Below are 15001 nucleotides of genomic sequence, written 5' to 3'. Positions count from 1 at the left end.
GTACCAGTGATAACAAGTTTCAAGTGTTTAACCCCCCCCTTTTTTTTTTTTTTAAATAATAATTTTGTTCACAAAACGTAATTACAATGTAAACACCTACAGAAGTCAATAATGTGCATAAGAATTTCTGGTAGGTCAAACAATCGAGCTTTCATCTATATGATTTCAGTTGACTTTAGCATCTAAAACGTGTGAATTAAAAACGCTTTTATCAATTTTAGAGTCATAAAATTCTATTGCATTGAAACTTTCCTGAATTTTTCGACACACGATTATTACACGTACAATGTTTGACTCAACAGCTGCTCAAAGTGCTTATGGATTTTTAGAGATATGGTTATCGTCAGTAAAGCTAAATAGTTAATTAGTATCAAAAATGTCATCGCAATTACGGGAGAGTGTGAAAAAAAGGCTTGTCTCTTTCTCTTCATGAACACATAAAGTCCATGCAGCTAAGTCTATAAGATATTGACTGTGCAAGCAAAATAATAGACCCTAATTAGAGTAGATTAACGGTTAAGCATTAGAAACCGAAAAACGGTTTATAATTTAGAAGTTCATTTTGAGATATGAATTTATACATTGATATTTCTGTTCATAATCGATGACGATCTGACAGTGGCGCTAATATTTTACAATGGTAGAACAATGACGATGATTTTTTAACTGTTGCGCTAAAGAATTTAATTGTGGCGAAGCCGCCAGGTTAAACAGCTTATTGAGAACCAAATGATATTAAATGGACTGTTGTGTAATCATATACTGGTATCAAATCGAATGCATAATATGTAAATACCGGTATCAAATGGACAGCATATTACGTAGATATTGATATCATACGGACAACATATTATGTAGATATTGGTATCATATGGACAGCACATTATGTTGATACTGGTATCATATGGTAACAAATTATGTATATACCGGTATACTGGTATCATATATATTATATACATGTACTGTATCATATGGACTGAATATTATGTATATACCGGAGTCAAATCAGCTGTATACTTGTAACTCGCTTTTAATTACTTTCATATTTAAATTCATTTTTTTTTTTCATATTTTTCATCACCTCTTACATATAGTTTATATTTTAACTTTGCAGGAACTGAAATTGGTATGAATAGAAAATAATGTCATGAAAGGCTTTTATATTGTTTAAAGCAACCCAATGAATGAAAATAATAAAAACTATATAAACTTAGCGCTTATTATTTGAAATGCAAACGAGAAATTAAGAAAATTTTCGCCAGAAGAAAACGCATTTTCTACATATATTCTAGTCACCCGCTTGGCGCAGTGCTTAGAACGTGTGCTATAGAGTTGAGGAGTTCATCCTAACCTCGCAGGTGCAAATCCCACTGCGGGACGCGGAGTCCTGTCATTCGGATGAGACCGTATAAACCGAGGTCCCGTGTCGCAGTAGATTTTGGCACGAAAAAGATTCCTCACTGCTCGATTGCCCTCGGTGCCAAGTTGAGGTCTAAATTTGCAGTCCTCCACCGGCAAATGCTACTCTCTCGATATGAGTGAAAAATTCTATAGGGACGTTAAACAAAGAATAAACATCCTATTTTCAATAGGAAATGACTGTATTTTAACAAGGCTCGAACAGTATTCCAAGGAACTTTTGGAAAATTTGAAAGCACAAGATTTTACCAAAATCAACAGCTTAAAAACTTACGACTTTTCAACTTTGTACACAACCATTCCCCACGATAAATTAAAGTCCAGGCTTTTTGATATCATTGACAGATTCTTTTTCAATAAAAATGGAACTCGTAAATATACTTACCTTGACATTGGTCATTTGCAAAATTATTTTGTTAAAAAACATTCTGATTGTTCACACAAGTACACTGAAGTTGACATTAAAAAGATGCTTGAGTTTCTGATTGACAATATCTATGTGGTATTTGGAGACCAGGTCTTCCAACAATCTATTGGAAATCCCATGGGTACCAATTGCGCCTCGTTATTAGCAGACCTTTTTTTGTATTCATATGAAGCAGAATTTGTCCAAAATCTTGTACGTGAAAGGAAGAAAACACTTCCTGTGGCCTTCAACTCGACATTTAGATATATCGACGACGTATTGTCAATTAACAATGGCTATTTCCATTCTTATGTCGATACGATATATCCTTGTGAACTTGAGATAAAAGATACCACAGAGTCTGACACATCTGTTTCATATTTGGATATTTTACTTGAAAAAGACGTTAATAGTAATCTAACAACCAAGCTTTATGATAAACGTGATGACTTTAACTTTTCAATCGTCAACTCCCCTTATTTATGCAGCAATATACCTTCATCACCTGCATATGGGGTATATATCTCTCAGTTGATTCGATACGCAAGAGCATGCTGTACGTATGTACAATTCCTAAAACGAGGTAAATTATTGACAAATAAGTTGATGAAACAAGAATATCAGCTGTCTCGTTTAAAGTCATCATTTCGTTCTATGGTCGATACAATGACCTTGTCAGCAAATTCAATTTATCATTGAGTCAAATGCTGACTGACGTTTTTCATACTAATTGTTAAGCCATTATTTACACACTGAATTGTCGACGGATTTTTCCGTTATTTCCTGATCATGACAAGGAGCACACGGCGGGTGTGACCGGTCTGCAGGGAATGCTCACTCCTCCATGGCACCTGATCCCACCTCTGATGTTTGGATGTCCGTGTTTGCTCTGCTCCTATTTTGTATTGATTAATTTACTTTTGAGCTTGAATACTGTTCGTTATCTCCATATATTTCATTCCGATTGTAGGCCTCTTTGTTACAACTGTATTTTAGAAGATTTTGGTTTTATTTCTACATCTGCAAATCCAGTTTATACTCACAGTTGTTTTTGTAAATTTTCCAAATCAAAGTTCATTTTTTAAAACTTTTAACAGTCTAGCCAAAGAAAATGAGCTCGATCTACCCTACTTATACTGGATTCCTTAATGTCATAGAAATTCTTATAAAGATACATTGGTGGAGAGGGCTTATATAGGCTTTGCCTGCTTCCCAATCTTTTTATGTTTCTACATAATGAAATATGTTGAAATCAACAAAGATACATTGCAGGTGTTGTAGACTGAGACTCCAGTCTAGTCAGAATTCCCCCGGAAGCTATGTTTTCGAGTGAGTATTCCCTCTAGAAGGTGAATGACTTTAGAGCAGCAGAACGCAGGGGAAGTATTATTCTAAAGCTCCACCTCTCTGCAAGAAGACCTACTTTACCAGTAGTTGTAGAGTCAGACTTCTCCCATACTAGGTCATCCAGCTCCATTTAATCTTACTTTTACTAATAATTCATTTACTCTACAGAAATTATTAAAATACCAAGCTTTTACTACAGTGAATTTATTGCCTCCGCTTTCACTGAAGGTGGATAATATTAGTTTTGGTCTGACTATCCGTTTGTACGTCCGTCCGACTAACTATTATATATTTAACACTTTCGTTTTCTGTTGATATCTTAAAAACCTTTGAACAATGTAATTTTAAATTATCATTTCGTATGGATTAAATAAGTATAACGTAAACATATGTTTAATATAGTATGAAATAAAAGTAAATAAAGACAGCATGAGCACTACTTTTGTATAAATTACTATTAATTAAAAATGCATATCCTCCTTTCCTTTGCAATAAGTTGACAAATTTAGAATTTACCTGGATAGAGTAGGAGGGTGTTTCACTCTTGAACAAGACTTCAACGATGAAACATGGCCACGAGTGAGCCTTTCTAATGGGGATAGTATCACTTTAGAGCAAATCTTGCAGGGGAGGGGGGCTAAGGATCTTACATGAGGCTTCCCTCTTGGGTAGACATACTCAATTCTGATACCTTTCAGTTTGGGTGGGGGGGGGGGGATATGACTCTACATTTAGACTTCAAACTAGGGAAGAAGGCTTACTCTAGAGCAAGACTTCCGGTGGAAGTCTCACTAAAGGGGAAAGTTTTAATTTACAACAGCGGAACCAGCAACTGCTCTACCAAGCACCTATCTTTATTTATTTTTTTTTTTTTAAAGAAAACTGTCGGGGAAAAAATCTTAACACGTACTGTGATACAGCATTTTCAGTAAGTGGTGAAATATGAAGATATAGAACAGTATTCAATCTCGAAAGTCCAATTAAACGATTCATATTTGGAGGAGAGCAAACACGGACCTCAAAAATAAGAGGTGGGATCAGGTGCCATGGAGGAGTGAGCATCCCCTGCCGACCGGTCACACCCGCCGTGTGCTCATTATCATGATCGGAGGAAAAACCGGAAAAATCCGTAGACAGTTCAGTGTACAAGCAATGGCCTAACAATTAGTATGAAAAACATCGGTCAGCATTTGACTTAATGATAGGTTGTATGTGCCGACAAGTTCATTGTATCGACCGTAAAACTTGGGAAATGATGACTGTTGATATCCTTGTTTCATCAACTTGTTTGTCAATAGTTTGCCTCGTTTTAGAAATTGTTCATACGTAGAGCATGCTCTTACGAATGTAAAACAAATGTTGATTCTCAAAAATTCCAAAGAACTTCTAGAAAAAATTATAATCACAATTTTTTTTTCAAACGTCAGTAAGATCAAAACGTATAACTTTTCTTCACTTTGTGGCACCATTCCCGACAATAAATCAAAAACTTGGCTTTTTAAAGGACAATTGCAAATTCTAATATCTTCTGATAGGTCTTCTTTAAAATTCATTCATAAAAAGCACTAGGATTCTTCAACAAGCACTATAAGGTTTAGATATAAAAAAAAAAATATGCCGGAGTTCCTAACTAACAACATGTATGTAGTCTGACCCAAGACCATATATGAAATAAGTTTCAAGTTAAACTTTTTTATTCTGAATATATTGAGTTTTATTTTTATATATAATAACAATAAAAGATAATAAAATAATAAATTATCACATTTAATATATCAAATGTGATATGTTATTGATATGTTCAATTCATCAAAAGAGTACACGCATTGTTTCATATTTACCAAACAAGCAATGAATATATGCTATATATTGGCCGGTTTAGAATGTAATTATGAGAAGGATTCCTGTTAGGCTTTGTTTTGTAAGCAGTGAGAGTAAATAAGCCCGCCTTTTTAGGAGTGGACATAAGACATTATGAAGCGTCTACTTTGCTGTATATCCTCCGTCTACAGGAATAGCTGTTCCTGTCATGTTGTCTGCTGCTGGTGAGCATAGAAAAGTAACTAGGTCAGCAACCTATTAAAAATATGATAAAATGGCTAATGATTAAGGGGGAAAACATGAAAAAATCGTTACCAACTACTTGTCAGAGATGAAAAACTGCTAACAAACTATAGTGGATCAGTGGTTATCAGTAAGGTATAAAAATATGACTAATTACTAATAAACCTCTTGATCACTATGATATACATGGGTATGTTATTATACACTGCAAAACCTTTCTTTATTGTATGAACATCAGTCGGATAATGCTTGTTTAGAGTTTTTCATCCGTAATAATTGCGATCAAGGAAAATTAAATTTGTATTCATAGCTGAAATGTGTAGAGGTTTGGAAGATAAAATATATTGAACTTTTTCTCATTTCTTTCATTTAGTGCATATTTACTTATACGCAGCAATGTTAAGGCTGTCCGAAGGCTTAATATGCATTAGATATATACTATTTTAATTGAGCTATGTTTTGATTTCAATTTGTAATCTATGTATACATAAACAGTTAAGTTGTAAAGAAAGTTGAATAAGGTATTATAAAACAGGATTTCTGTGAATTCACATGACTGGGTTGATCACGTGACGGACACATACATTTTCTTAAATGTTGCTTAAAAATTGCATCGGCACAAGTGAAAAACAAAATTATTGTGAACAGCTTGTTACATAAATCAATTAAACGTATTCTTACGTATATATAAAGTGCTGGGGGCAAGTCTGAATTTTATTTCTTAAGAAAATATTTCACGAGAAATTCAACTTACCCGCATATAGGGGGTCATTTTCCACTCCTCATCGCAATTTATGCAAAATGGGATAAATTACATACAATCCCCAAGCAAAATTCAGTTAGAGGACATATTTCTCTGGTAGATTCACACAGAACATCTTCAATTAATCCTTATTATTCACTTGTGCCAGTCTAATATATACACGATTTATAAATTCTCACTCTGTCTACAGACGCGTAAGGGGGAGCGTTTTACATTTTTTTTTTGTAATTGTTTGAATACGTACATGTTGAACAAGAAAAAGGAATAACGATATTATACTGCAAATATTCACCATCATAACAGCCTTAAAACAACAATCCAGACACATGAATTAAACATCAACGTAAAAAAATTCTACATGTGATGTGAAAGGGATGTAAAAGTTATGACACTTTCCCCGTCATGTCTGCTCAAATTTGCGGTGACTTGACGTCATATGCCATTATGACGTCATATCTAGGTAGTTCAGAGAAGTTACTGCGGCTGGTACACTGCGACATTCTTCGGACAGTCTTATCCTAGCCGCGTATTTACTTCAACACCAGCATTTACCTGAGTAGGTGTGGTATTCTTATTTGTAGGATACATTTCTGCAAGTTTCTCCTGTAATTGAAATTGAACATATTTAGAGGATAAAGTCAGGAAGAACTGGTTCTGCTTCTGGCTGAGACGTGTTTCCCTGTAAACATCAGGCTACTTGTTTCAATACGGAAGCTGACGCTTATAATAAACATGATTTTCAAATAAATTTTGTTTTTTACCAGGCACTTTTCACGACTTTCGCCCGTCTCCTCTTGCATAGACGCCAGTGCAGGTTTAACAACTACAAAATATGAATATTATAATATTTCAAGTTCGTGTGATAATGTATAGCATTCAGTTTCAAAAAACAGTATGTTAAGCTCATGAAATATGATATAAATTCTTAATATCGAATACAGCATCTTAAAATTCAAAATGCGTAAATTAAATTAATCGTCCAGAGTATTTTTCAAATTAGGTCAGAGGTCGATGTCAAGTATCTGTAATGCTGATATAATATTTTACAGACAGGCAGACAGATAGGCAGATATGCAGAGAGACGCAAAGTGACCCCTAAGTGTCGCTCTGCTCTGCAGGAGGCACAATAATAAAATAGTGATACACTGTTAATTGCTTAATGATCTAGCAAACTTATTGAAAGTCAGGGTATTTCTTTTTTACAATAGTCCTTTTCTTTAAAAGTTAAACTACTTAATTGTTTGTGTATTATTCAGGATAAGAACATGTAGATAGTTCAGTAAAATAAGGTAGTTTCGACTCAATCTCTTCAGTGTATTTCCTGAATTATTTTAATAAAATTTTAGCAGTTCTTTTTTTTTTCCATTGTTTAAAGAATTTCTCTTTATTTTGCTGTCTTCTGTCATCAAGTTTTAAAGGGAGTGTGGGAAGAAGACATGATATTTAGAACATATTCTTTCAATTCAACTTGAAAAACTCACAGTTGGTATCCATTAAAGAGGGACATATACTGTTGCACGTCACTCCATGCGGCGCAGCCTCTACTGCAATGGCCTTGTATTTAACAAAAAAAAAAAATTAAACACTCGATATGTTTTCTTTTTATTTTCCATAATAATTAGGAAAAATAATCCATAATAAAAGACATAAGTATTGACATATGAATTATTGTGATTCACTTCTTTTCCTTATATGTCTTTTTTTATTTTTTGTTTTCGGCTGAGAAAAATCATATATACATGTAACTAGTGCTAATTGTAACGGGAACCGTTACAGATGTTCCCCAAACGGCTCCCCAATCCCTTATGATGCCCCATTCCCTACAAGCTTCAATGAATTAGACAATACTTTTGTAATATAAATGGATACTTTATTTTTAAGGGTATTTCATTGGAAAACTACTCCGATATAGCCATATAGGTATTAGCCAATCAAATTTCAGCGCATGTGCTTGCACATGTTTTCTACATTTTTCACATTAATTTTCTTATAGTGTCTCACAATACATACATTTGTGTTAAATATTAAAGAATTTCATTGAAAAATAAGAGAGATGTAACCCTTTAAGTATTAGCCAATCAGAAATCAGCGTACGCGCATGCATGGCCTTGCATTCAATTTTGATAGTATCATATTGTAGGAGCTCTATGTGCCTATCCATGTCGTAAATTTCATCCTGTTTTGTTGAAAACCAAGGGAGTTATAGACATTTAAAGTTTCAACCAATCAGATTGCAGCACACCTGCATGCGCGTGTTTTCAAGAAATTTCCTATATAACATGTTGTAGCACCTTCTGATATATACTTATATTCTAAATTTCAAAGTATTTTGTGAAAAAACAAGGAAATTATTGAGATTTTTGTATCAGCCAATCAGAGAAGAGCGCACGTGCATGCGCGTGAGTTCACGCTAATTTGACCACGTTATCTTATCTAGACTACTAATATATCTTTATATTTTGAGTTTCAAAGCAATTCATCAAGAAATACAAAAGTTACGGCTTCATCAAGTATATCAGTCATTTCACTCATTGCACGCGCGCGCACGTGCATGCATGTGCGCGCAAAATGACCTTCGTTCCGAACACCTACACAACATGCCTATTAACCCTAAAAAGGTTTCATGTCAATCGGATGAGTGGTTCTATGAGAACACTCCCGGACAAAAAAGTACCGGAGAAGAAAGTAGAAAAAAAGAATAATAATAAAAACTAGACTCTTGTTGCCATGGCAACAAAAAAGTCTTCCGTTCTTCTAAATCTGTAAGAATTTGCTTTTTTCTGTGTAAAAACATACATATCATATTTACTGTGAAAGAAAAAAATAACTGGAAAAAAGTCCTTTCAGTACTTCAGGTACTTTGATTTTCATTATCAATCTTGTATAATACATTTGGAACCTATAAGAGATATACGTATATCATTAGCAATTTAAAAAAAAAAAATGTTTGCAATCATTTCTAAGACAAACAAACAGACGAACGAACACCGTACTATCATAAACTTCACTGTGTGTAGGTTTTGGCATAATTGTGATGGTGTTATAAAAAAATATAATGAATTAATTTAGTATCACATTAAACGTAAAGTCACTGAGTTTTGTAAAGTTATAATATCAAGATTTGACAACATACCTATAAGACAAATTATTCAATTACAGTAATTCTTCAGCAATCGATTGATTGATTGATTGATTGATTGATTATACGTATGTTGTTTAACGTCCCTCTCCAGAATTTTTCAGAATTTTTCACTCACATGGAGACGCCACCACTCGCCGGTGGAGACTGTAAATTTTTGTCCTATACTTTGGCATTTATCGCAATTGAGCAGTGGGGAATCTTTTTTATGCCAGCATCTTCTGCGACAAGGGACCTCGATTTATACGATCTCATCCAAAGGACCGGTCTCCACGTCCCACAGTCGAAGTTCATAATACCGAGATATTTTATTTTTTATTTTATTCTATTTTTTTTCACAAGTTTGTTGCAGCAGATTTACTTAAAGATCATACTTCAAGATCATTTCGAACTCAGGCTACTTAATTGCAGTGCATACAGCGTCAAGTGATTTTGATTGACAGGTCAACACACGTGCACTACGTGTGATACTTTTTAAGCTGAAAAATATACAGGATGTGACCATGACTGACTATGAAATCAGAAAACATCTAATAAAGAATGGGTGTGACCGATAAAGAACTAATTTTTGGTTTGGATCGGGATTAAGAGGGAATCTCTCCTCTCTCTCTCTCTCTCTCTCTCTCTCTCTCTCTCTCTCTCTCTCTCTCAGACATGTAAATTGAACATTTCATAATCATAAAATATGAAATTCTGTATACATGTAAATGGTAATGTTATTCACATGTTCCAGATTTAAATCTAAAACGAATATATAATTCAAATTCAAGACGGGGGGGAGGGGGGGGGGGCTTCAAAGGAATTAGATAATTTTATGAATTACAAGGAAAAGTACGGACGTCAGTTGCATGTACATGATTATATATCATTGCATAAAATTGTGTTCATTCAGATATACTTATCCCACATATCAACAGACTTGTACAATTTTTTTTATCATGTTTTTTTTTTCCAAAAGAAACATATAGCGTACCATTATTTCACACACTCTTTAACTCTTTGAGTATTTCACAAGAATCCAAGAATCGCCTTTTCACATCTTTTATAATTCCTTGGGTATATAGAGTATAGATCATGTGTCATAAATAATTTAACCTTTTATCAAATATATATGTAATAACCAAATCTAATCTATAGATTGATTTTCTTTCTTTTCAGTGGCAGATATCAATTTATTTATAAAGGCTTTTAAACAGTACTGTATTACAATTTTCTATCGCTTAATTCCTTTTTTGAGTGTATGTAATATTTTTTAATATCGAAAGTAAAACTCGGAAATCGGGATAATTTCGCATTCAGATCATAAAGAATAGTAAATCGTCTGCATTATAGAAGGCTTATAACTATCGTATTCTGAACTTAATATACGAAATAGATAAAACTGCATGCCTGTCCATCACTATAAATGTATATTCAGTGCTTATAATATATTTACTTGAATTAGCTACCTAGCATATATATATTAATTTTTTTTTTAGATATATTCATGTGTAAATTAACTAACTGTCAATACAGACTTACACTACACTGGCAACTTCAAACTTTACATGCACTGGAAGCGGTAACCAACGTCCTCTTAAATTTTGAAGAGTGAATACATGTATAGAACGTCTAAATATTTTGATATGGAGAGTGTATATGTCTCTAACGTCATCGATACTATTTCCGCCTTTATCTCGAAAGTTCTATTCTCACTTACAAGTCGGAGTTATCTTTCTTTGCCCATTGTCTACACACTAGGTAAATAGGGAAAATGAGGGTACCGAAAATCTGCAAAATGTGGAATCTGATTTCAAAACAAATTATATATTTAGTATTTGTAGAATAACCTCTGTTATACATAATAATATCTTGAAAAAATATTAAAAAACAAAAAAGTTGAAAATTGACCAAACACAAGTTCACTTCCGGTTCGGACAGGAAGTACCGGAAACACACGAAAACAACTTCGAAACAAAGAGAATGTCATGGTCTAATACCCCTGTAAATTTCACATCTTTACCTTAAACCGTTTCCGAGAAAAATTCCGGACAAAAGTCCATTTAAAAATTGGAAATTCGGCCGTAACTTCGGACCGGAAGTGAATTTTTCAAAAAACGGAATTTTATATAAACTTCATATATCAGCCTACTGTCATGTGAAAAATTGTGAAAATCTATCCAACCATCTCTGAGTAATCGCGCTCACAAAATTTGGGAGGAATAATAATAATAATAATAAAAAGAAACAATACAATCACTATAAGTCTTCCGTTGTGAACGGAAGACTTAAAAAGAAACAATACAATCACTATAAGTCTTCCGTTGTGAACGGAAGACTTGATAATAATAATAATAAGAAACAGAGTAAAAACAATATGTTCCCAAACTTCGTTTGGGGAACATAATTAGTGAAAGAATTACCCTAGTAAGTCCAATAAGTCCTGCCTTTGTGGCTGCATATCCTGTGGTTTTATGGAATCCTATTTGTCCTATCACCGACGATATGTTCACTATTCTCCCCCATCCTATTTAAGAAGGTACAAAATATATGTGTAATCCCCCCGTATATTTTACCTTACTTACTTTAATAGTCTACCTCCTTAAAAAAAGTCAGCTGCAGGCCAAGGGCAACATTTTCACCTTCAGGACCAACAAATCATATGTTGCCCGAATCACAGTCTATAAATGTTTTATTATACCCTTCACTTAAGATAGAACACTAAAATTAAAACCTTTAATTGGATTTACTCATATAATTAAACAATTTCTTTACAAGTAATATTTTGGCTTTAAAAATAAAAAAATGACAACAACAAAGAATGAAAAAAATAATCATTAAATTATTATAACAGAGAAATAACTTATCACAAAATATTTTTTTTCCCGTGAGGCCATCTTTCAAATAGAATACGCGGTAACTCTTGAAACGGCTATTTCCGTGTCACCGATATTGACGACGAATAATTGCTTATGACGTAGCAGTGACGTTGCGGTCTAACAATTCTTATGTTGGACTGACAGACCGGTCATCAATGAAATTGTTGGATCCATGAAAAAACATCTACTTTGTTGGGTTTTTTCTTTGTAATAAATATATAGAAAGATATTTATAAGGGTATAACAATTGTTGTTGTTTGTCTTTGTTATTATTTGATAGTTTTAGATGTTATTTATCTCAGAGGGGGGGGGGGGGTTCAATAGAAACTGCTATTGAATTATTATTGTATTATGTTTTACCTTTCTTTTTCATTGACGTGTAAACATATTTAGAAAGATGAAATGGTGCCGTCAAATTTACAGTGATTTCTTCATCAAAACTCTCTAGAGTTTTATTTTCTAGGAAGTCAGAGTAGAGAACACCTGTAAGAAATAATAATAATAATAATAATAATAATAATAATAATACAGCTATTGTATTAATTTTACGACGAAGCCTAAGTACTTGAGTGTTGAAGAATAATAACACTCCATGTATTAACATGAAGTTGAGGTAGATTTTTTTAGTAATATCAAAAATAAAAATAATCAAGAATGTGTAACAGTAATTCAATTATTCAAAAGATAAATTCATTTTAAGACATTCAGTTGTTATTAAATTAAAAAAAAAAATGTGCATTCAAATCAGATCATTTCTTAGACAAGTGTAAATTCTACCAAAATTTTCCATTTAGCATTAGTATATTATGTATTGATGTATAGAGGATACATATAAGTTACCTGCATTATTTACTAGTATATCTACACCAGATGGAACCGCAGAATCAATTTTCTGGCAAAGATCTGTTATGCATTCTCTTTTCAGCAGGTTGCATTCAAAATAACTAACATCTTTTTTGCATCTGCATATAAGATACACCTAATAAATCATTTTAAGGTGGAAATAAACAGCAATTGAACAAATTAATAAAAATAGTAATAAATTTAAAATTTTATACTTCCTCATATGCAACTCAAATTGCTTCGATGCGCAAGATCATGTTCTATGTACGAACACTTTCTAAACCGAGGCAACCTATCGACAAATAAATTGATGAAACGACAGCAATAGTTTTAACGGCCTCGTTTTAATTCAACATTTTGCAAAACCAATAGTTGATATAATAATATTGTCATTAGATACAATCTCGCATTAAGTCGAATGTTAACTAAAGTTTTTCATTCAAAATGTTCGTCCATTATTTCACAATGAATTATCTACGGATTTTTTTTTACGTTAGTCCGATCATGACAAGGAAAACAAGGCGGATGTGACCGGTCGACAGGGTATGCTTACTCCTCCATGTCACCTGATCCCACCTTTGATAATTAAAGGGGTCATTGTTTAATCTGCTCCAAATTTATATTGTTTCAATGGACCTTTGAGCTTGATTACTGTTTGTAATCTACATATTTCATGACTCAATACTTATATACTGACAGAAAGTTTGAATGAAATTTTACACTTGGGTGAGCTTTTCAATGCTATCTGCAACAGTTTCTGCATCATAACGGTCTGTTCCGAGAATAGTGCATCCAGATCGGGCTAGCGATACAGCAATTTCAGATCCCAAGCCTCCACAAATACCGGTCACTAAGGCAGTTCTCCCGTTTAATGACATGCTAATAAAATCTAAAATAATGTCAATATTAAACCATGTTAAATCTAAATGAACAAATATGAGAAAAAAAATAGGTATTAATTATTTTGTCTAAATTTTAGTGTTGTTTTTGGCAAACAGAAATATGAAAATTATTCTTTATTTAAAAAAAAGATATAAATAAAGTGCAACCATATTGTATGTGTTATGATTTGAAAGCATTCAAATTAATATTGTGAGAGGTAAGTCGTGTATTATTTGACACTGTAAAACATTATCATAACTTCTTATAATGTATGATAAATACTTTTATACCTCTTTCCTACTATTAAAATATTGATTGTCCTGCCAACTGTCACCATAAGATATCACATTCAAATGATCTGAAAGTACCCGCACTTTCTATAAAAAAAACCGTCTGGGTATCTTGTTATCCTGATCCGTCCGTCCTGTAATTCTTCTTACAATAAAAGCAGCGACAATTACTTTATTTGAATATGATAAGCAGCACTGTTAATGCATACTTTGAATAAAAGCAATGGAATATAGACGTTTAAAAATGCATGTGTTTTAAAACTAAAATTATTTTTGTAAAGCTATTATATTATCATGTGACTTTAATATTAATTGAAATTACATAGAATACCCCACTCTGAATTAAATCTAGTATGGTCGACTTATTTGACAGTCATGTCATAAATGTATATAATATGTACTGTATGGAGGTCATAAAGAAATTCTATATTGAAAGATTTATAATAGTTCAAATAAAAAATTAAATGGTTCTTTATGCTGCTACTTTAAATAGAAATCACATTTTTTGTTTCAAGCAATTTGTCTAAAGCTGAAATATGTGTGACCATTATCAAGTATTTTTTTGAGTAACGCTCTCGATTTTGGGAGAGCAGCAGCACTCCTCAAGTTAAAGAATATTTCTTTTATATTTATTCAAAAAATGGTCAAGAAATGTTAAACATGCCGTTTCAAAAATGTGATCTGATATATATATATATATATATATATATATATATATATATATATATATATATATATATATATATATATATATATATATATATATATGGGGCACATCGAAGTTAAACATGCCAACCCTGTACCAAAAACAAGATAAAATTAATTCCATAATTTCTCCTAATAATTATTGAATAATTGCACTTAACAAAGGTTTCACATTGGTAATGATGGTCTATTTAACATTTGTAAATAGTATTCTGCTTGATAATAAATGCATTTTTTATTATGAAAAAAAAATTACTTGATCCGCCTCTCGCTGCACATAAAATC

At 32.7% G+C, this 15001-nt stretch overlaps 1 protein-coding gene across 1 annotated transcript; it reads right to left on the bottom strand.

The window, feature by feature from the left end:
• Positions 1–5085: 5085 nt before the first annotated feature.
• LOC133198146 (uncharacterized oxidoreductase YxjF-like) lies at positions 5086–13728 on the bottom strand. Its single transcript, XM_061334287.1, has 8 exons — positions 13560–13728; positions 12837–12958; positions 12357–12479; positions 11541–11644; positions 7481–7553; positions 6761–6822; positions 6552–6602; positions 5086–5248 (listed from the first exon to the last, which is right to left on the bottom strand). Exons 1-8 carry the CDS (start codon positions 13715–13717, stop codon positions 5156–5158), a joined length of 786 nt encoding a protein of 261 aa, XP_061190271.1. The 5' UTR covers positions 13718–13728; the 3' UTR covers positions 5086–5155.
• Positions 13729–15001: the final 1273 nt, after the last annotated feature.

This window comes from Saccostrea echinata, unplaced genomic scaffold (genome assembly GCF_033153115.1).
Source record: "Saccostrea echinata isolate AGI-Se365-2 ecotype Australia unplaced genomic scaffold, CSIRO_AGI_Sech_v1 ptg000033l, whole genome shotgun sequence".
Classification (NCBI taxonomy): Eukaryota; Metazoa; Mollusca; class Bivalvia; order Ostreida; family Ostreidae; genus Saccostrea; species Saccostrea echinata.
This window is presented reverse-complemented; position numbering and strand designations above follow the sequence as displayed.

Bases quoted from the DNA above. Each gene is read 5' to 3' on its own strand.
- LOC133198146 (XM_061334287.1), bottom strand. From the start codon at position 13,717: ATGTCATTAAACGGGAGAACTGCCTTAGTGACCGGTATTTGTGGAGGC. The intron at 12,959-13,559 runs GTAAAATTTCAT...TCTTATATGCAG, and splicing joins ATTGAAAAGCTCACCCAAGT to ATGCAAAAAAGATGTTAGTT. The intron at 6,603-6,760 runs GTAAAAAACAAA...TTTCAATTACAG, and splicing joins AAAGTCGTGAAAAGTGCCTG to GAGAAACTTGCAGAAATGTA.